This window comes from Sorex araneus, chromosome X (assembly GCF_027595985.1).
Source record: "Sorex araneus isolate mSorAra2 chromosome X, mSorAra2.pri, whole genome shotgun sequence".
Lineage (NCBI taxonomy): Eukaryota > Metazoa > Chordata > Mammalia > Eulipotyphla > Soricidae > Sorex > Sorex araneus.
This window is the reverse complement of record NC_073313.1, coordinates 211110109-211131618: the sequence shown is the minus strand read 5'-3', so window position 1 is coordinate 211131618 and position 21510 is coordinate 211110109. Positions and strand designations below refer to the sequence as shown.

Here is a 21510-nt window from a genome sequence, read left to right as displayed (position 1 = left end):
GTCACATCTCTACAAAAGTGTTAAGAGTTATAGTTTTGTTGGACACCATTGCTGCACCTTCACCGCCACCAGCATCTGGGACCTCCCACCACTGTCAGGATGGGGGTCTTCTTTGCCATCTAAGTCGTTGCTCTTGTCTCTGAGTTGCATCTTTGTTTGGACTCTCAAGTAGCACAGTGCCACTGGACACGTGTCACCTATGTCTTAACGGTGAGCTCCATGGCAATTCTACATTCTCCTACAGCATCCCTGTTTATGGGGGGGTGAGATGAGGTGGCTACTTTGGCTTCCAGGAACATTTGACTAATATCCCCTCTAGTTAACCAAGAGCACATGTGTGACCTTTGGGAAATTGGATAATCATGCAGCCTTAGGAATAATAGAACTTTTAGGACGCAGATGGAGGAGCTCCCAATTTCCTAAAGATTCTCATGGTTAGTTCATTTTGTTACCTCTTAGGTTACCTCTTATATTTGGTGCCCCTGTGATGCCAGCGCGGGATTGATCCTGACTGGGTGTTCTTGGTGTGACTGAAGGATTAGGGCCTCTAGGTCCTGAACAGGGGCTGGGGGTGGGTGGGGAGCTCACAAAACTTTCTGTTCTGGGAAAGTGCCTTCCGCCTGGGGCTTCAGGGACAGAGGGGCAAAAGCATCCTTAGAGGAGTTGGGCTAGTTTTTTTTTTTTTTCTCATTGGAAAGATCAAGACCTTTCTCCCCAGCATGAGATAGGTAGAAAACAACTAGTTTCTAGCGAGACCCTTGTTCATCTCCCTTCCTGTGTGCCTGCACAACTCTCAGAAGCCTGGGGTTCTGGGGTACGTGACTTTTATCCTGGACTACAGGTTTCCCAAGTTCATTTGAGAGCAGGACAGTTGTGCTGCAAAGCTTCTGTGATCATGTGTGTGTGTGTGTGTGTGTGTGTGTGTGCGTCTGTGTAGAGAAAATAATGTTGGAGCCTGGGGGAACAATTTGTCCTTCATAACCAACTCAAGGAGTATAAAGAGAAACAGCTTCTTGTTCTTTGGGGGCATCCAAATACAGACATCTGATTTTTTTTTGTGTGGGAAAGGATAGAGGGGAAGCATTCACGTTTCCTGAATATTCCTTTGCTGGTCCTGCAGTTGCCCCAGCACGTGTCTGCTAGATGCAGTAATGACTCTCTAGTGGCAAAGGCCCTTGTCTCCATTTTTACAGATGAAATAATTCAGAGAGAGAACACCATCTCTCTGGGACATGCTACTGTCCATGGCAGGACAGGAATTTTGAGTGTCTAGTAACTCCTGTCCTCCCTTGCTTACTTCCCTACCCTCTTTCTTTCCTAATGACCACAGGCTACAAAGGACATTCCAACGGTTTCGACTCCTGGTGTTTATCAAAAGGGTGGGGGCCATGCCGGCCCCTGGGCTCGGCTTCTCTTTGGAGTGGAGCTAGCAGGTATTTGGGCCCCATCCCCGCATCCCAGCTCACCCAGTTCCAAACCCTCCTGGGCAGTGGTGCTGATCACGGAGGCAGCCACCATGCTGTTTTCATTTCCACAGAGGAGTTGAAGCCAGGATATTACTCAATCTCCGGCAATCTCAGGATATTGCTTGCTTGTTCTTTGCGGAGAGGGCCACAGTCACCCCAAATGGCAGCCTCCTCACATCTGCTCTAAACTGAAAGTGAGTTAAGAGAGAGCAACTGGAGAACATGAAGAAAGCTCTAGAAACCCAAGGGACCAGTTCTCTCCCCTTTAGTCCAGGAGAATGTCCAGTTCAGCTGGACAGGAGAACTGAAACTGCTGTTATTTGCCGGGTCTCTAGAACATTGCTACAAGGATCTGGGGCTGAAAAGATCAATGTGAGGGGCCGGAGTGATAGTCCAGCAGGTAGGACATTTGCCTTCAATGTGGCTGACCTGGGTTCGATCCCCGACATCCCATATGGTCCCCCGAGCACCACCAGGAAAAACTTCTGAGTGCAGAGCCAAGAGTAACCCCTGAGCATCATCCATTGTGACCCAAAAAGAAAAAAAAAATCAATGTTTTAAAACAGTCGGGATGAATTTTAAAGTTTTGGGCTATGTCTCTCTAGGTCTTCACTGCCCTTTGTACTAGACACTTGAAGAAGTCTGAGTGCTGACATAAGAGTAAGAGGAGCTCGCCGTAGCGGAAGAAGTTGACATAGCATGGTAGTAAGATAGATGCTTTAGGAAAAACTGTGCAGAACATGGGATAAGAATGAGTTTGCTCACTTTCTTGTCCCTTTTCTGACCATCAGCCTGAGGAAAGTAACTTGTATTTTCTAAGAAAATTATTATTTAGGGGTTAGGAAGGTGGATCTAAGGATTGGAGTATATGCTTTATTTTTCCTTTTTTGGTTTTTGGGCCAAATCCAGCAGTGCTCAGGGGTTACTCCTAGCTCTGCACTTAGGAATTACTCTTGGTGGTACTGAGGGGACGATGTGGGATGCTGGGGATCGAACCTGGTTTGCTGTATGCAAGGCAAGTGCTTTATCCCCGATATTATCTTTCTGACCCACATGTATCATTCTTAATGTTTCTTTTAATAGTGTACCCCCAAGAATCATTTGAAGTATTGTTGACGTGAATAAAGCTGATGAAAACGTTTCATAGTTAGGAATCTATGACTAGTAGTTGGGTCATAAGTGATATAAAGCACAATATCTTTCTTTCTTGGGTAATTAGAACTCTTGAACCCCAGATAACTCATGAAAATACTGAATTCTGAGCCTAACCACACACTTGTTCATTCCACAAATATTTATTAGCTCTTTGTATACCTAAAGAATTTTTAGGGCATGAATTTATTGTAATCATTCAAGATAACATAGCAAATAAGAAGGATATTTGCTTTGCAAATTGCCCCTCCTAATTAATCTGTCCTTTTGTTCTTTGTACACCAGGTTTGGAGGGCAAGTTTCATGTTGTTATTGGTACAAGTTGCCTTCCTTCTCTAACTCTGGCTTAAAGTGTGATTTCCCTAGGGCAAGAACTGTATTTTTTTTTTTCATTTCATAACTCTGATGTCAAACCTGATGCCTGGGGCTTATTTAGTAGCAGCTGCTCAATACCTATGAGAGTGAGTCCAGTACTTCCTCCAGGAACTTTGCATTTAGGTCCAAGCCCACCCTGTGGTCCATAACAGCTTCCTGACAGTGCAGAGGGCAAGAGGTCACTTGCAGCTGGGGTGCTTGGAAAGAGCCTCCTGGCAGAGGCTGTGTTTTAAGGAGACCCTTTTATGCTGGTATGACCGTTTGGCTCAAGCTTCAGTTGGAAGGATACAGGTTGGTGACAGGGGCTGTCTTATCAAAGACCTTCAGTGCCCCTGGTGGTGTTTGAAACACAGGGCATCTGGAAATCACAGGAGATGATATGAAGGACTGACAGGTGAGCTGGGTGTGGACAGGAAGTTGTTACTAAGCCCAGCAAGTAGGAAGATGGACAGGTTGGAAGCAGGGAGGTTGTGGCTGGGAGGGACTGAACTGAGCATCAGCCCTAATACTAAGGCTCTGTCACTCTGACTCAAGTCTACCTTCCTGAGCCTTGCAGGAAGTTTTTAACCTCTTACTCTGCAAATAAAGTTTTCTTTTGTTTTTCCCTTTTTTTGTTGATTTATCGATAATTCACCAGTTTGCCATATTACAGAATTTCAGGAAGTACAGGTTAACACCTCCAAATCGGTGTCAGACTCATGATACTGGGCCAGAGCTATGGCACAGTCGCTAGGGCATTTGCTTTGTACGTGGCCAACCCGGGTTTAATGCCCAGCATCCCGTATGGTCCCCCAAGCACCGCCAGGAGTAATTCCCGAGTGCAGAGCCAGGAGCAACCTCAGCCTTGCCAGGAATGACCCAGAAAGACTCATGGCACCTGTCTCCAGAAAGATCTTTCCCCACTTCCTCCCCATCCCCTTCCTCTGTGGTGCCCACTGCTGTTTTGCCAAGTCTATAAAGCTGTCTTTGGTAGAGAAAATTCAACTTTCCCCTTCTCCTGGTCCCATCATGAAGCCATCTAGGCTCAGAGGTCCTGGCCAGCATACTCATGCCACAGGGGAGGGGAGAGGACCCCCTAGCCATAAGGGCTGTTTGCGTCCCCGAACATGTTGTTTTCTTCACAAAGCTTACCAGTCCTGCAAGTTTCTCTCTCACTGCCCTTCTCTAAGGTCCCTTACTGACTGCTTTCAGACCATGGCACCCTTTCCTGCCTCCCATAGCCGGGTGCCCAAAGCAGGGGTGGGCATCTCTCTCACCCTGCAGACCCGCTGCTGCTGTCTCTGTGGCCCTGCCCAGGGTTGGGCTGACTTAGAGATGCACCACCCACCCTGCAGATCTTCTGCCCACCCCAGGAAGGAAGAGGAGTGACTTATTGGTTTCATAATGGGCCATGCCTCTGTTTCAGCATTTAAATGTCATTGAACCAAATCAGACAAAATGTAAAATGATGCTTAATAGATTTCACATGTGATGGCTGGGATTCATATCATAATTATGTGGTTTTACACATAATTATGGAATGTTTGAATGTTTGGGTCTCTGAGGTATCTCTAGCTGGCTTGAAAAAAGTCCCCCCCCACACACACACAGGAAAAAAGAAGGACCCCTCTATGCATTCCCACTGTGTGACTCCTAGAACACAGAGCCCTGCCCTGCCCTTTGGTGCCCCTTGCCGTGAACCTGCCCTGCTGTAGACTTCTCCCACCCATGGCACCAGCCTGAGGCCTGGGTATGTGGAGTCAGAAAGAGTCCACTGCAGGGCTGTTACTGGGTGCCCGGGACAGCAGAGGCCTGACCCATGCGCAGCCTTCCATGGGGATCCCCCTCTAGCCTGTGTGTCAAGGTCCCTGGCTTTATGACAGAGAAGCCATCTCCTTGCCCTTCTGTGACAGAAACTCCAAGTTTGCGTTGCTGGGTCAGAAATGAGGCACGTTTCCACAGGCAAATGATAAACAAAAAGAATTTGGAGAGTGTAAGTGCTCCCAAGGAGGGCGACAACACAGTGGCTGTGTCCTCTGTGATCCTGCTGGGCTCAGGCGCTGGCAGGAGTGGCACCTACAAAATACTCTTGGTGTTACGACCCATCATCTTTACCCCCTCAAAAGAGCAAGGCAGGGGCTGGAGCCTTGCACGTGGCCGACCCGGGTTCGATTCCCAGCATTCCATATGGTCCCCTGAGCACTGCCAGGAGTTAATTCCTGGGTGCATGAGCCAGGAGTAACCCCTGTGCATTGCCAGGTGTGGCCCAAAAAGCCAAAAAAAAAAAAAAAAAAAAGCAAGGCAGTGAAGGGAAAGAAAACTGAAGCCCCCAAGGGAGAGAACAGAGCTGGCACTTGGTCTTTACTAGTCTTCGGGTCCCGCATGGTGATGTCTGAAACAGAAGTTACAGCCTCACTTTCTCTTTCATATAGTGATTCTACTCTAAAGACTAAAAATTGGGGTGCTTTTGGTGTTGGCTCGATCAGTGCAACAGGAGTTGAATCTATTAATACCTCATTGTGAGAGCTCCTCTTTCTCTTGGTTTTGTTTTTTTTCCAGTGGGGGGTGTGTGAAATTTTGGGGGCAACACCTGTCAACCTAGGTTGACTAATTCGAAGCAAGCTCTCTACTGGCTATCTTTCCATAGGCCTTTCCCTCCCAGGAGCACAGTGAAGTTGGGTGACAAGGGCATTCAGATGCCACCATGGTCCTTGCACACACTGTGTGGAAGAGGCCTGAGTTCTTCTGAAGTCAGAGTCCATGCTTGCCATGTAAGTGTCTCTCTGCTACATGCCTGGGCTGGGTTTCGCTATCATTCACTAGGTGGGGCCTTTAGGCAAAAGTACTTAGCTTTCTGGGGTCCGAGTTATAGTACAGCTGATAAGACATTTGCCTTATCATGCTGCCGATCCCTGGCATCCCATATGACCCCCCTGAGCACCGCCAGGAGTAATTTCCAAGTGTAGGGCCTGGAATAACCCCTGAGCATTGCTGGTTGTAACCTTCCCTCCCACCCTGACCCCAAAAAACTACTTTTTTCCCATGCTTCTTTGTCTCAAAGTTGCGGAGAGCGAGAATTCTAATGTGAAAGCTCACCAGGTAGCCCCTGTAAACCCTGTCCTAATGTGTAGTTAGTGGGATCATTGGAAAGATTTGCATGAAGGAAAAGATTCTCGAACTGATTTTTAAAAGAATGAAATGGGACACTGCAATACCAGTCAATTATTTCCCAAGAGGTCTGAAATTGCTCCTGGTTACAGCAGGCACTGTACATTTTCAAATGTTTGCATCTGAAAGAAGTTGAACCGTGATTGCCAAACTCTGGGTGAATCCCTGTTCTTGGGGACGCGGCTTCTTTCTCCCAGTTCTCCAGTTGACCATGGCCAGTGTCACAGCAATGGTGTGGCATGGGGACCATGACCCAGCACCAGTGTCGAGGCTGTGCTACGGTGACTTTGTCATTTCATTCTGAACCAATGCTTGTGCCTTGCTGGTCTCTGCAGAGCAACTGAGGAGTGAGTGGCTCACGTTGTAACCCCAGCTGCCTGCTGTCCTCCAAGACCAGTGCCACCACGGGCTTGCATTCCCCGAGCAGGTGTCCAACGTGTTCTCAGTCACCCTGGGATTCAGTGAGCCTGCAGATGGCGCCATCAGGTTCGGATATGCACTTGTTGCCATGTGGCCTGACCCCATACTTTGGGGTCCTCAAGTGTACACATTTATTTTAGCCCTCTTTGGATCTTGGTGGAAGTGATCTGCCTAACAACACTTACAACTGGGACTCCTTTAGTGCTGGTGTATTTGGAGGCAGTGCGCAGTGCCACTGCACTTGACCTGCCAGTGTAGTTTGGGTGCTCCAGCCCAGAGATGCTGGTCAGGCCCGCTAGTGCTATCACTCTCAGGGCCTCCTGCTTGCCCGGGCATGCACTTCAGCCCAGTGAGCGCTCTCCCTGGCTTCAGTCCTCACAGTGGTCATTAGAAAATCACAATAGAACTTGGAACTGGGTGGGGGGAGGGGGGAGAAAAGATCAGCCACCGGTAGGTTCTTCCTTATAACAAAGTTTCATAGGACTGCAGGATTGGACGCTTTACTATAGTTTTGGAAAATTTTATTTTCAGATTAATTCCTAATGTTCCATGAAATTTTGAAAGTTAGAAACTGCAATAGTAAACAAAGCCTTGTTTGAAATCTGAGTTAGGTTGACCAGATTGCCCCCTCCTTCCCCCAAACACACACACACACACACACACACACACACACACACACACACACACACACACACACACACACACACACACACGCGGCTCTGCTCTGCTCAATCAGATAAGATTTAGGGCCAGTTATCCACATTACATCTCTGGACCCCAGGATCTCATTTACAAACCTGGGGTTTAGATGGTGGTCTCCAAGATCACAGTCAGCTGTTAGTCATTTGTGTGTCATTGTAAGTCTAAATGTAATTTAATGGTCAAAAAAAAAAAAAAAACACCTCTTCTTGGCAAAGACATCCCTAGAAAGAGGGCATTTCCCTTTGAAGTTTACCTTGGTGAGATGGTCTGAGATCACTGGTTTTGCCTGTCATGCTTGATTGTTTTACCTAGTGAGACCTTGCCCAGCCTATCTTATCTCTGTGCGCATGGCCTGTTGCCTTACTCCAGCAAATGTTCTGCCCGTCCAGAGGTGCCAATCCAGTTTATTTGACTTGATAGTTAGAACTATGATTTCAAAAAACAAAAAAGCAACCTCTTTGCTGGCCAACTGATAGTCTGTCGGACTGTTGTATGTAATGCTAATTCTCTTCTGTAGCCTTAATTTTATTGTTAACGGATGGTGAAAGGAAGGTCAGCAGAGAGATAGTACAACGAATAAGACCTTACACCTAGGTGATCCCGATTGGATCCCCAGCACCACATATGGTCCCCAGGAAAGTGCCAGGATGATCTCTAAGCACAGTCAGACAAATGACAAGTTTCTGTCCCTTGTCACAGCTCAACCTTCACACCTCCTTCCCTTTCTCCCTGGGTAACCATTTTGTTCTTTCATTAGGAATTTGTTTTTATTTTCTTTATTTTTATCCTTTATCTTCCATATATGAATGTAATTATGGTGTTTGTCTTACTGTTTTATTTCACCTGTCATAATCTAGTCCACCTGGTCTGAACTTAGCTGTAAACTTCTTTAGAACAGGAGAATGTAATTTGAAATAGGTAAGACATGTATGTATTTCACAAAACACAATCTAGTCCATGTCTTGAATGACGACTGTGCCTTTCTCTGTAGCTGAATCGTTTGCCATTGTGTGTCTGTCCCACATCTTTATCCATTCATCAATGGCCACTTTGGTCATCTCCAAATCCTGGCTGTTGTAAATAATGCTGTGTAAAGAAGCATCTATCTCTCTTCATATCAGTGTTTTCCTGTTTTGGATAAATATCCAAAAGAGAGACCCGGATGGGTAGTCAGTGACAAAAGTGCCCACTTCTCAAGCATGAGACTATGTGTCCCGACCCTGGTGCCAGCCACACATACAGACCATTGTGTCCAATTGTAATAGCAGTGAAGGGAAGGGGAAATTAGGAAACAGAACCCAGAACTAGCGTGACTGCGTCATTATTTCTATTCTTCACCTGTTAGCAGTAGATTCAGTCCCCACAATAATTAAATAAAATAATTGTATTAATAAATAATAGAATATATATTTATTATGAAATACTTCTCATCCATTATGAATAATGGGATGTTTCTATTCTCTGGGAGAGGACCATCATTAAATTATATTAGGGAAAAATTAAAATAAATAAAATATACTAGGGAGGGGGAAGTAGTGGAACATTATGATTATATGCGACCATGCATGTGTCCATATGTGTATTTGGTGGGATTATCTTATTAAGAAAACACACTGGGTTTGATTCCAGTAGTTTCCTGGAGGGAAATCAACTAAGAAATTGCAGCTTTTTACTTTTTGTGAAACACACACATGTCTTACCTATTTAAAAATACATTCTGGGCTGGAGCAATAGCACAGCGGATAGATGTTTGCCTTGCATGCAGCTGACCCGGGTTCAATTCCCAGCATCCCCTGGGTACTGCCAAGGATGATTCCTGAGTGCAGAGCCAGGTGTATTACCAGGTATGACCCAGAAAAGCAAAAAACAAAACCAATAAACAAATAAATAAATAAATAAAAATACATTCTCCTGTTCTAAAGAAGTTTACAGTTAAAACAGACCGCCAAATGATTTTTAGCGGTAAGGTTGATGTGGTCTGCACCCAGCCATTGATTTCTCATGATGCCTCCCTGGAACTTGTGACATCATATAAAAAAAAAATTTAAAAGTAGACCCGAGAAACCAGACAGTCTAGGTGTGGGTACTGGCTTTTGGGGAGGCCTGACGGAGATAATCTGCCTGTGTGCTTCTGTCTCCCTGATCTGTCCAGGGCAGGTAGCAGGCAGGACAGGGGTGTCATGAGGACAAATTCCAAGTCTTTAGGGCCTGCCTGGGACAGGGCTCTGTGACTGGAGCACTCGCAGACCTTGTCCTGTGTCTGTGTGCCTGGAAGGGACACCACAGGGTGACACGCGCCTATCAGGCTCAGACCTGTGCCAAGCTGGAGTCTTGCCTGCTGATTGCAGGCCTGCGATGTAGGGCAGGTTTCTCAGGCCCCGAAGCCTGCATGGGCTCATCTCTAAAGGAGAGGGGAGCCATCACCTGCGGAGACTCCAGTCAGCTGCCCCTGCTTGGCAACCACCAGCTGCCACAGAAGCGGTAGGCACGTGCGGGCTACCAAGCGGCAGCCGAAGTAAGTAAGTGGATCAGAGTGAAGATCGGGGATGTGTCACGTGTGGGCCATGATTTCCATCTTCAGCGTGGGGGAGGGAGAAGGGAGAGGGCACAAAGTTAAACGGGAAGCAAGAATAGAATCTGCTTTCCTCTGTTAATGATTTGGTAAGAAGGGTAAAATTAGAAGGAGACACAGGGAACTTGTTGAGCTTACTGACCTTGGATCTTGGGGCGAGTCATTCCACCCCACAGACCCAGTTCCCTGTCTGAGCAGTGGAAGGGGTCAGGCAGGTCTTGTGGCTCGGTCATAGCATTGGTGACTCTGAGGGGAGTGATATAGCCCAGAATCCTCCCTGAGAGAAGGGCGGGGCATGAGAGAGTTCGGGTGCAGGAGGCTGAGCCCAGAGAGAAGAGGAGGAAACCCCATGGATGCTCATGCCTTCGTCAGTGTCCTCTCCTCATCGGCCTTCCTGGTGCTTGGTTCTGCCTTGGGAATCCAGGCTAGCCCCGTTACGGAGACGGCTATATCTAGAGTCAGGGTGGTGTGTGTGTGGATTTCTTGATTTCTGTGCAGATGCCACCACTTGTCATGGCACCTGGCCCCTGAGCACTGCTGGTGTATGCCTGGTGCATTTGCATTGAAGTGGTTTGTAAACCACTTGGCATGGCAGGGATGATCATCTTGTTGACCTTGACCACTGCCTTTAGTATGACGAACATGGTGCGGCTAAGATGGCCTTGTAGCCATTAGAAGCTTCTTTCATACTCAAAAAAAAGAATTTTCTGGAACCTGCAGTTTGGGGGAGAGGGGCTCAGTGGCTTAAGTGTTTGCAGGCGTGAGACTATGAGTGAGCCACTGGCTGCTCTGATTTCTGTGGTCCCCCTGCCTGGCACCACAGCTAGAAGTGTGAGCCCCTGGCAGACAGCACACGCAAACTCTGTACGAGCTTCTCAGCTGAAGCCAACATATGTTTCCCCGTAGCCCTGCGTGCATGCGATCACCAGCATGACAGCAGCGACAGAGAGAGACAGGCAGGGGGTCATGGCGGCCGTGTGCTGAGTGTTTCCAGTTTCTTTATTGCAGTGTGTAATCACATGTTTCTTCGCGTCATCCCCACCACATGCATGCACACACAGGTCTTGGGCTAGCCCAGGTGACTCCCCCAGACTTTCTTTGGTGTTGAGGGTCACAGCCAGCAGTCCTGGAGGGGAGGGGCTGTTTCAGACTCCGTGCTTGTGAAACTCAGGCCTCCCACATCCGAAGCCTGTGCACAGCCTGCTGAGCTCTCTGACCACCGTTTCTTTGCTTTGCTTTTTAAGCTAATTGATGGCAGTTGCATCCGGAAATAAGACTTAACCTGCAGTAAGTAGTATCTTGTTATGAATACAGGACCCAAAGAGAGCAAGTGAACATTATAGAGAATAACTGTTATGGGGTGTTGAGAAGTGGCTCTACAGAGCCCCTGCAGCTTCAGCCTGCCTGAGCTCTCGCTGCCAGCCCTCACAGAGGACATGGGAGGGGACCCCGGCAAGCAGGCAGGCTGACTGCAAGGCAGCCTTCGGAGCAAGCACCACACTCGGTTCCTGGCAGGTACATTAGGTGACAACTGTTCCTGAAGGAGGGTGTGTGTGTATTGTTGTTGTTATTGTTGTGTATGTGAGTGGTGGTGGTGGTGGTGGCGGTGTTGTTCAGAGTGAAGAAGAGAGTATAGGAACATATTCTGGGGCTGGAGCAATAGTGCAGCGAGTGGGCACTTGCCTTGCATGCAGCCAACCCGGGTTCTGTCCCTGGCTCCCCATATGGTCCACTGAACACAGCCTGGAGTAATTCCTGAGTGCAGAGCTAGGAGTAATCCCTGAGCATCATCGGGTGTGCCCTCTCCTACCACCCCCTCACTCCTAAAAAAGAAACATCCTATGGTTTGCGTATCAAACCAGTGCAGTGTCTCAACCAAGACAAGATGATCCTGGCATGATCATAAGGCCTACCGGCAGCACTCTGCTCAGATGTAAACCACCAAATAACTCTGTATGGGTGAAACTTGGGGGGAGAGATGGAGAGATGGATCCTGGTGCACTTTCTGTAGCAGGTGGGGTCTTTTGGAAATTGGCTATTTTGGAAATTGGCTGTCCTTTCTGATTTCTTTGTGGTCAGATACATGGGTATCTTGAGAAAAGAACTAGTCCAAGTTCCCCTTCTTGTCACTTTCCAATTTTACTCTAGCTTTGCATCATGCTCTGCCATTTACAGGCAGGCATAATGGGTGAGGGTTCCAGTAAACCAGCTGGATCATATTTCTTAGATTGAGTCATTGCTGAAAAAGTTGTTTGTGAACAGGAAGCAGCCCAGGAAATGTCTGTACATAATAACATGCCAGACTGTGAGGAAACGGGACCACTTTTGAGTTGAAAGATGAAAGCATAGAGCCTGGGGCTGTATCCCTGTACCACAAAAAAAGGCAGGCTAGAGGGTGGGAAGGTGGTTCTGCCACCAGAAATAGAGCCAGTTTGTCATCCAGTGGTTTAAATTATCAAATAATTTCTCTTTTTATGTGTGTTTGAGAATTTTTATGCCTTTATAAAGTCACTAGTTCACTAGTTGTCGAACATTGGAAAATAATTCTTAGTATTAATTTCTCTAGAAGGAAACTTGGATTTGTGTTAACTATTACGACCTACTAAAAATTTATGTTTGACATATAGAACTGGTCACTGGGCCGGTTACTTTTTTTTTGGAGTCAGGGACACCTGCTTAAACCAGGTTCAGGGATCATACCTCGTAGTCTCAGGGGGCCGTATTGGGTGCCACTGTGTGCAAGGCAAGCATCCTACCTACTGTACACTCCCCCCCAACTCCACCCCCCTCGTCAGTTACTTTTTAAAATGGAACTCTGGTTACACAAAAATTACCCCAACAACCTTTTTACTTGGCCTGCATGGCTGTGAGATCCCTTTCATCTCTTAACTTTTTGTCATTCTTCATGTTTTGAGGACGCCCAGTTGTGCTCATGGCTGATCACTCCTCACAGGGCATATGGGGCGCTGAGGATCAAACTCAGTCTGGCCATGTGCAAGGCAAGCATTTTACCCACTGTACTATCTCTCCGGCCCCAGTTTCTAGATTTTTTTTTAATCACCTGCATTCACTGTTATTATCTCAATATATTCAAGAGTTAGCAAATCAGTCCACTAGGCCCAAAAGTATTCAAATGTGGGCAGACCACAAAGACGAATCTCTTTGTGGTGAGAGATCAAAGAGAATCACCAGCCTCCTGTAGATTCTTCCTGAATTAACCATTGGCATTACTTTGTATCTCTTGTAATAAAGCTATGGTAGCAAAGGCAAAGAGAAGTAAATCCATAAGTAGATATTTCTGGCGGTTTTGGGAGGTGACACTCAGAGATACTTAGGAGCCACCCACTCGAAGTTTAAGGGGTCACTTCTGGCAATGACCATGCAGTGCCAGGACTTGAACCCTGGCAGAGCATACACTCACCCATTGAGCTTTCGAGCTCTCTGCCTCTAGATGAATATTTCTGAAGTATAACCCAGTGTACTTACACAAATACACCAGTTTGGTATGTGATGCCAAAGTACAGCCTTGTGAATAAAGGAGATTTATGCTCTCTCAGCCCCAATTTTCATTTTCTCTTCTACATAGTTCATGATCTGTGCAGTGTTGTTTTGTTTGTTTGTTTGTTTTCTTACCAATTGGTGAAATTTATTTTTAGAAGAAAAACCTACCACGACCTTCCTGCCATTCTCAGAACAAAACAGGATGGAGGAGGAAAGGAAGAAGGGGGGGAAGGGGTTTTCTTCCACACTTTTGAATATATAATGAAAACCATTTTTATTTTTCACTTTAAATACTTTCCCAAAGCCTCAGTAAACCTTTAATTTAGTACCTTTAATTTAGGACCTTTAATAGGACTTCTGATTTAGGGCCGAGACTGTGATAATCTATCTTTTCTCATTTTTTGGATTATCTAAACATGCTAAATGCTGGTTTGATGCCCTAAAATGGACTTTGGGAGACGTTGAATCTGGATTTAGTGTTCAAGGGCTTTCTTCTTTGTTTACCCAGGGGTGGAGATGTTTGTTTTAAAGAGATGTGAACCAATAGACCAACTTCAGATTTCCCATAAAATTTGTAACATTATCCAGATGGCAAATTATGTTATATATATGTGTGTGTGTGTGTTTGTGTAAATTATATATATCATATTTTATATATATACATTTTCAATATGAATTTTTCTATTAGGCCAGATGGTACCAGTGTGAATTGCTGAATATTTCTGGTTCTTATTAAATCATCTTATTTTTTCTAAGCCACGCTTACGACATAATTTGGAACACACTCGAGGAATCACTAAAGGACAACACAAAAATTCCAGATGTCAGATGCAGGGGCACTAGCTGTGTGTGGCCCAGGAAGGCTCTCAGCAGCGCTTGCATGGCCCTTCCTTAGGACGCCCGCCATGAAGCTTAAGTAGATACTGCTAGAACAGGGCACATGCCAGCCCCTGCATGCCTCTCTGTCCCTCAACTCTTCTGTGCATTTTGCATGAAGAACATTTCTTCCTCCTTGTGGTAGCGGGTAAGGTTGTAGAGTGCATGAAACCAGTGCCTTTCCCTATGGGTTTTAGACTGCCAGGCAGAAGTGAAGAGGGGCTGAAGAGAAATTACAGGAATAGGGCGCTTGCCTTACATGCTGCCTACCCATCTATCCCTGGCACTGCCAGGAGTGATCCCTGAGCACAGAGCCAGAAGGCCTGAGAGCTACTGGGTGTGACCCAGAAACAAAACAAAGAAGTGTTGTGTCTGCTTTTCCCCCAACAGCGGGCGCTGGCTCTGTGGGGCGATGGATCCCCTGTCGAACCCATGCTGGGCAGCCCCTGGCTCCAAAGCTTGGAAACTCTGCTCCCCACCCACCCACTCGGTACAGTCTCTCAGTGGGTCTGGAGTGACCCAAGTTCTGCTTCTCATGTTCAGCATAAAGCTTAGAGTGTTTTCTTCAGACATCGGTTCTCCTACAAGGTTTCCGAAACTTGCTGAAAGTCTACATAAATGTGACAAGAAATGCACGTGTTCAAATTGTAAACTTGATCAAAATGCCTATATTTAAGGAATTCACAGGAGTTAAATCTCGACTTCTTTTTTCTGTAAAGGCCATTTTTTTTTTCCTTTTTGGGTCACACCCGGAAATGCACAGGGTTACTCCTGCCTCTGCACTCAGGAATTACCCCTGGCGGTGCTCAGGGGACGATATGGGATGCCAGGAATTGAACCTGGGTCGGCCGCGTGCAAGGCAAACGCTCTACTGCTGTGCTATCACTCCAACCCCGATAAAGGCCTCTTGTAGCAGGAATGAACATTATAAACTGAAACTTAAAAATCCAGAGAGCACCTCTGAACACCTGGGACAACCATTTTGCTCCCAGTGTGATCTCATTAGATGCTGGAGCATTTAGCTGCGGTCTCTTGAAGCACTTTTTACTGGCAGCCCTGGTGGTGACCGAGAGCTCTGTGGGAGGGACTGCTCTCCCTTCAGCTCTGATTCAGATCAGATCACAAGAACAGGATGAGGACTGGTTGCTCAGAGCTGATCCAAAGGACACTTCCTATCTTCTTTTTCCTGTTTGTTGATAGGGGTCTATGGAGGTGTCTCTCTCTGATTCTGGCATAGCATTTACTCTTTAATTGAACTGGTTTGGAGCTGTGCATTAAGGGGTAGGTAGTCTTTCAGGAACTAAGCCGCAGTTAAGTGTGTGTATGTGTATAGAAACCAAAAGTCATTTCGTTTTATTTCCAACACAATGTTGGATATACCTTACTAGTTCATTCCAGACCTCCCCTAAAGAGGAACCACGTAGCTTTGTTGGAAAGTTTTTTATAATGTCATTGTATATGACCACACCTTAGATGTTATCCACTGACCTGAAGTTTGAGCTCACTTATATAGAGACATAAGGGCCCACCTCTTGTCAGCATGCATAATATTGTGCATATACTTTACATTTCTCATTCGAGCCTCCAGTGTCCATACACTAAGGTCAAGATGAATCCATTGTACTTACCATGTAGCTAAATCATCTGACCTCACGCAACATAGCCCATCTAGTTAAGGGTATTTGACCAATTCTTGAAGGGATTTTCACTGTATCACTGTAACACTGTCATCCCTTTGCTCATCGATTTGCTTGAGCGGGCTCCAATAATGTCTCCATTGCAAGTCTCACAATGAAGGGATTTTACCACTGATAATTGATAAATTCCATTAGAATTTTTCTCTGGGCTGGATAGATAGTTAATGAATTATGCCCCTAGCCTTGAAAAAGGCCAGCCAGAGTTTGATCCCCAGCATCCCATATGGTCTCCCAGGCTCACCAGGACTGATTTTTTTTTTTTTTTTTTTTTTTTTGCTTTTTGGGTCACACCTGGCGATGCACAGGGGTTACTCCTGGCTCTGCACTCAGGAATTACCCCTGGCCGTGCTCAGGGGACCATATGGGATGCTGGGAATTGAACCCGGGTCGGCCGCGTGCAAGGCAAACGCCTTACCCGCTGTGCTATCTCTCCAGCCCCAGGACTGATTTCTGAGCACACAGCTCAGAGCAATTCCTGAGCATCGCCAGGTGTAGCCCAAAAAACAGGTGTGGGGAGGGGGGAAGAAATACCTTACTATCTTCCATGTTTCCCTGGGGCTGTAATTTTGTAGGTTAGTTACCTATTTCTCAGGAAAGACCCTATCTGTGTGAGGGGCCAGAGTGATAGCACAGTGGGTAGGACATTTGCCTTGCATGCAGCCAACCTGGGGTTCAATCCCTAGGATCCCATATTGTCCCCTGAGCACCGCCAGGACTAATTCCTTAGTGCAGAGACAGGAGTAACCCCTGAGCATCGCCAGACCTCAAAAGTAAAAAAAAATAATAATAATACTAAAACCTAGTGGGAAATACTCTTTCAAACAATTATTTTTGGTTTGGGTGTGCACAGGGGTTATCCCTGGCTCTGAGCTCAGGATTGTTCCTGGAAAGATGGGAGACGAGGGATCAAACCTGGGGTAGCAGCGTGCAAGACATGCTCCCTACCCATTCTACAATGATCTCTCTGGCCGCTTTCCCAGCTCTCAGATAAACAGTACAGTCTCTTTCTTCACCCCCTTGGCACAAGATTCCTATTAACCAGAACTTTTCTTTACTGATGTGAGCCACGGAGACAAGTGTGGCAAAAAATAATAGGGTAAGGGGATTTTCTCGATAACCTTTCAGTATCAGTATTGCAAACCACAGTGCCCAAAAGGAGGGAGAGGGAGGGAAGGGAGGGGGGGAGAGAGAGAGAGAGAGAGAGAGAGAGAAGAAAAGCTCCTGCTATAGAGGCAGGTGGAGTGTGGGGGTAATGGGAGGGGACTGGGGACACTGGTGGTGCTGGGAAATGTACACTCTTGGAGGGATGGGTGGAATACTGTATGACTGAAATCCAATCATGAACAGCTTTGTAAGGGTCTATCTTACAGGGATTCAATTAAAAAAATGTTTTAAAGAAATATCAAGGAATCCCAAAGTGAAAGAGAACCCAAAGGGGTGGAGCACATATGTTGCATGCAGAAGCTCCAAGTTTGATCCCTTGCACTGTGTGGTCCCCACACAACATCGGAAGTGCCTCCGCCACCTCTCCCCCGATCCCCCAATGGTGCTGGGACTGTAGAGACATTTCCTTGCATGTTTGAATCCAGCACCACATAGAGTCCCCAGAGCACAACCAGGTATGTGGCCCAAAATCAAAAAGACCGGTGCTGTTTACGACAACAACCTGGCTATTTACAACCAGGTTGCAGCTTAACTCCCCAATTCACCCTGACACCCTGTAAACTGGATATTTGCTGTGTTCAGCAAGCTTAGGGAAAAAAAAATTACAAACCATATTTCTTACTCCATTTCTCATAACAAACTAGTTGAAGTGCCTGTCTTGATTTCTGTGGCATGGGAGTGGTGGGTTGGATTTTTGGTTTTCTTTTTCTGGTTTTTGAGTTACACCAGGCAGTGCTCAGGGAGCACTCCTGGTGGTGCTTTGGGGATTGGAAGTGATGTGAGGGGTTAAACTTGCATCAGCTCTGTGCAAGGCTGACTTTTCTTGCTGCGCTCTCTTTGCAGCCCTGATTTCTGTATTTCATTAAACAAGTATGGGATTTCCTTTTTTTTATTATATTGGGTCACACCTGGTGATGCTCTAGGTTACTCCTTGCTCTCCACTCAGGAATTATTCCTGATGGGCTGGGGGAACTATATGGGATGCTGGAGATTGGTACCTAGGATGGATGCATGCAAGGCAAGCACCTTACCTGCTGTACTCTCTCTCTAGCCCCATATGGTCCCCTGAGTACCACCAGAGGCAATTCCTGAATGCAGAGCCAGGAGTGACCCCTGTGCATTGCCAGGTGTGACCAAAAAGCAAAAAAAAAGAAAAAAGCAGCAGCATTTGTTACTTTGCTCTTTAGTGAACTCTACCATCATCCTGCCTGTCATCAATTATCCAATTAATAAGTGACTAGAATGAATGACTGTATTTGTAGGTTTGTTGTTGTTTTAATGAATAGATTCATTGAATGGGATTAAATATGCCTTTGCAGAACATTGCAACCATGTTTTCATTCAGATTTTGTTTGTAATTTTCCCAGCCCCCGCCACCACAATGGCATGATGTGAATTACATGGTACCTACTATGTTTAAAACTCTCTTAACCGTCGTCTCTTCCCCTCTTCCTGCTTTTAATCATAGGACATGGATTTGATTGACATACTTTGGAGGCAAGATATAGATCTTGGAGTAAGTCGAGAAGTATTTGACTTTAGTCTGCGACGGAAGGAGCATGAGCTGGAAAAACAGAAAAAACTTGAAAAGGAAAGACAAGAACAACTGCAAAAGGAGCAAGAGAAAGCCTTTTTTGCTCAGTTACAGTTAGATGAGGAAACGGGAGAATTCCTCCCAATTGAGCCAGCCCAGCACATCCCACCAGAAACCAGTGGATCTGCCAACTACTCCCAGGTAGTTTACTCGTTCTTGGGAGAGGTGGGTGACGAGGGTGTAAGGAGTTAAAATACCCATGTTTAGGGCCCTGCTTTTTGCCTTTAATTATGTTTTCATGATATTACCCAGTTAACCTGCCAGCCTCACCCTCCTGATGAATTCAGTGCCTGACTTACCACTCAGCACTGTGAGGAGGAGGAGGACAGAACTACACAAAGGAGCTTTGTAAGCTGCAGAAGCATCACAGAAGAATCCAACCGCAGTAAGGACTGTAGCAGAACAGCGGGTGACTGAGGGTCACAGTGGCAGGCACTGTTCTAAGAGCACCGTTGTATATGAATTGATTTCATCAATGGTGTGAGTTAGGTGGCACTCTCCCGATTTTTGTCCAAAGAGAAGGAATTGCAGGTGTTTTTGTGGACTTGTGTTTGGTTTTGCGGCCATACCAGTGGTACCCAGAGCTTACTACTGTTCTGTGCTCAGGGATCACTTTTGGCAGGGCTTGGCATGATCATATGGGGAGCTGGGGACTGAACCTGAGTTGGCCACATGCAAAGCAAATGCCCTGTCTACTGTACTATGACTCTAGCCCCCTCCTCCCCTCAGAAAGAGAAGGAATTGAAGACCAAAGAGGTTTAAATAGGGGCCAGAGAGATAGTATATAAGGGAAGCCCTTGCATGTGACCGACCCTGATTCGAATTCCTGGCACCACATATGGTCCCTGAGCATGGCCAGGTCACTGGTGAACACAGAGCCAGGAAGAGCTCCTGAGTATGGCCAGGTGTGGCCCTCCTCCAAAAGGAGGTTAAAAAACTTAGCCAGAGGGGTCAGGAAATCAGGCAGCCAGGACTGGAACCTAGGGAGCATGGTTCAGTTGTGCTCTTAACTGCTGCACTAAGCTGATGTCTAAAATGCATAAAATACTTGATTAATAGCAAACGTTTATTACCACTGAATGAGTTTTCCTTATGTCTTTCCTTGCATCCAGGTTGACCACATTCCCAAACCAGATGCTCTGTATTTCGATGACTGCATGCAGCTTTTGGCAGAGACATTCCCGTTTGTAGATGACAATGAGGTATACTATTTTATTATCAGACACCTACAAGAACAGCACGTCTTCACATAGAGGGCTGTGTAGATTCATTTAAAAAAAAAATGAAAGGAAGGGCTAGACTGATAATACAGTGAGTAGGGTTCTTGCCTTGCTTGTGGCTGACCTGGGTTCGATCCCATATGTGCCCCGCCAGGAGTGATTCCTAAGTGCAGAGCAAGAAGTAATCCCTGAGCATCTCCAGGTATGGCACAAAAACAAATAAAACAGAAAGAAAAAAAGTTAGGAAATTTTTGTCAAGGAAATCTTAGCCTTATAAATAACTTTATTTATTTTGGGCCTTTGGTACTAGCAGTACCTGGGGGCTACTCCCCACTCAGTACTTGGTGATTGCTTCCAGTGGGGCTTGAATCAAACCCAGAAATGATGCATGCAGAGCATGTGCTCAGCACTTTGAGCTATCTCTCTAACCTTAGATAACTTAAAAAGACAAAGTAACCATTGCTTGAAAGATGGCACAGAAGTTAAGGTGTTTGCCTTGTACCCAGCCAATTACCATTCTATACCCCAGCACCGAATATGGTTTCTCCAAGCACTGCCAGAAGTGATTTCTGAGCACAGCCAGGAGTAAGCCCTGACCACCTCTGGGTGTGGCCCCAAAACAAAAGTGCCTCCCACAATAAAAAACTGTATAATGAGAAGGATAACTTAATATAACCCTGGAATAGGTCATATGATAACAGTTTTGGTGAATAAAGAGCAAACTGGGTAGTAAACCAAGATTTAAGTACTTGGTATGATAGAGAAACATGCATATTCAATCATAAAAATTGTTCTTGTTCATTTTGAAGTTTACCTTTAAATGGATAAAAAAAAAAAAAAGTCCATAAATAAAACCAGAGTCAGCTGGGTAGGAAACAAAGATGTTTCATCATATAGAAATAAGGATTGAGAGTGTTTTTAAGCAGAGAAATACAAAACCGAAGCCAGTCCCCATTTTAGGGTTTTTGGTTTTTTTTTTTTTTTTTTTTTTTTTGCTTTTTGGGTCACACCCGGCATTGCACAGGGGTTACTCCTGGCTCATGCACTCAGGAATTACTCCTGGCGGTGCTCAGGGGACCATATGGGATGCTGGGAATCAAACCCAGGTCGGCCACGTGCAAGTCAAACCCCTACCCGCTGTGCTATTGCTCCAGCCCCCATTTTAGGTATTATGATGGTACTTCCTAAGCATACTCTTCCACTGTTGCCTCACTTTGGTTAATGCCTCATCAATTTTAGGTTTCTTCGACGACGTTTCAGTCACTTGTTCCTGATATTCCCAGCAATATAGAGAACCCGGTCTTCATCGCGTCTAACCCAGCTCCAGCATCTGAAACTGATGTCCTTCTGTCCTCTGTTTCTGATTTAAACAATATGCAGCAGGACATTGAGCAAGTGTGGGAGGAGCTATTATCCATTCCCGAATTACAGGTAACTCAGTTAATATAATACCAGAGATGCTGTTTCATATTCAGGTCTTTAAATTAGTCATCCCAGTTATTTATTATGTATAAGCCACCTACTTATGGAATGGATCGGAAGATACTTTTAAATTAGTCATGAGAGCGACCCATATTCACCTGAGTGCACTTTTGTTAGTCAAATGGGCTTTGATGTCCTGACG

The 21510-nt window shown here is 45.9% G+C and overlaps 1 protein-coding gene across 4 annotated transcripts in view; it reads left to right on the top strand.

The window, feature by feature from the left end:
• The window catches only part of NFE2L2 (NFE2 like bZIP transcription factor 2), a 31658-nt gene that overhangs the window by 8194 nt on the left and 1954 nt on the right, over positions 1–21510 (top strand). For 3 of the 4 annotated variants that reach the window (XM_055122752.1, XM_055122753.1, XM_055122755.1), the window contains exons 2-4: positions 18541–18807; positions 19779–19868; positions 21126–21317. In XM_055122752.1, the coding sequence (XP_054978727.1) occupies positions 18541–18807; positions 19779–19868; positions 21126–21317 (549 nt within the window). Of the gene's footprint in view, positions 1–1357; positions 1434–18540; positions 18808–19778; positions 19869–21125; positions 21318–21510 lie in introns of those variants that run through there. The other variant, XM_055122754.1, reaches the window with a different exon arrangement.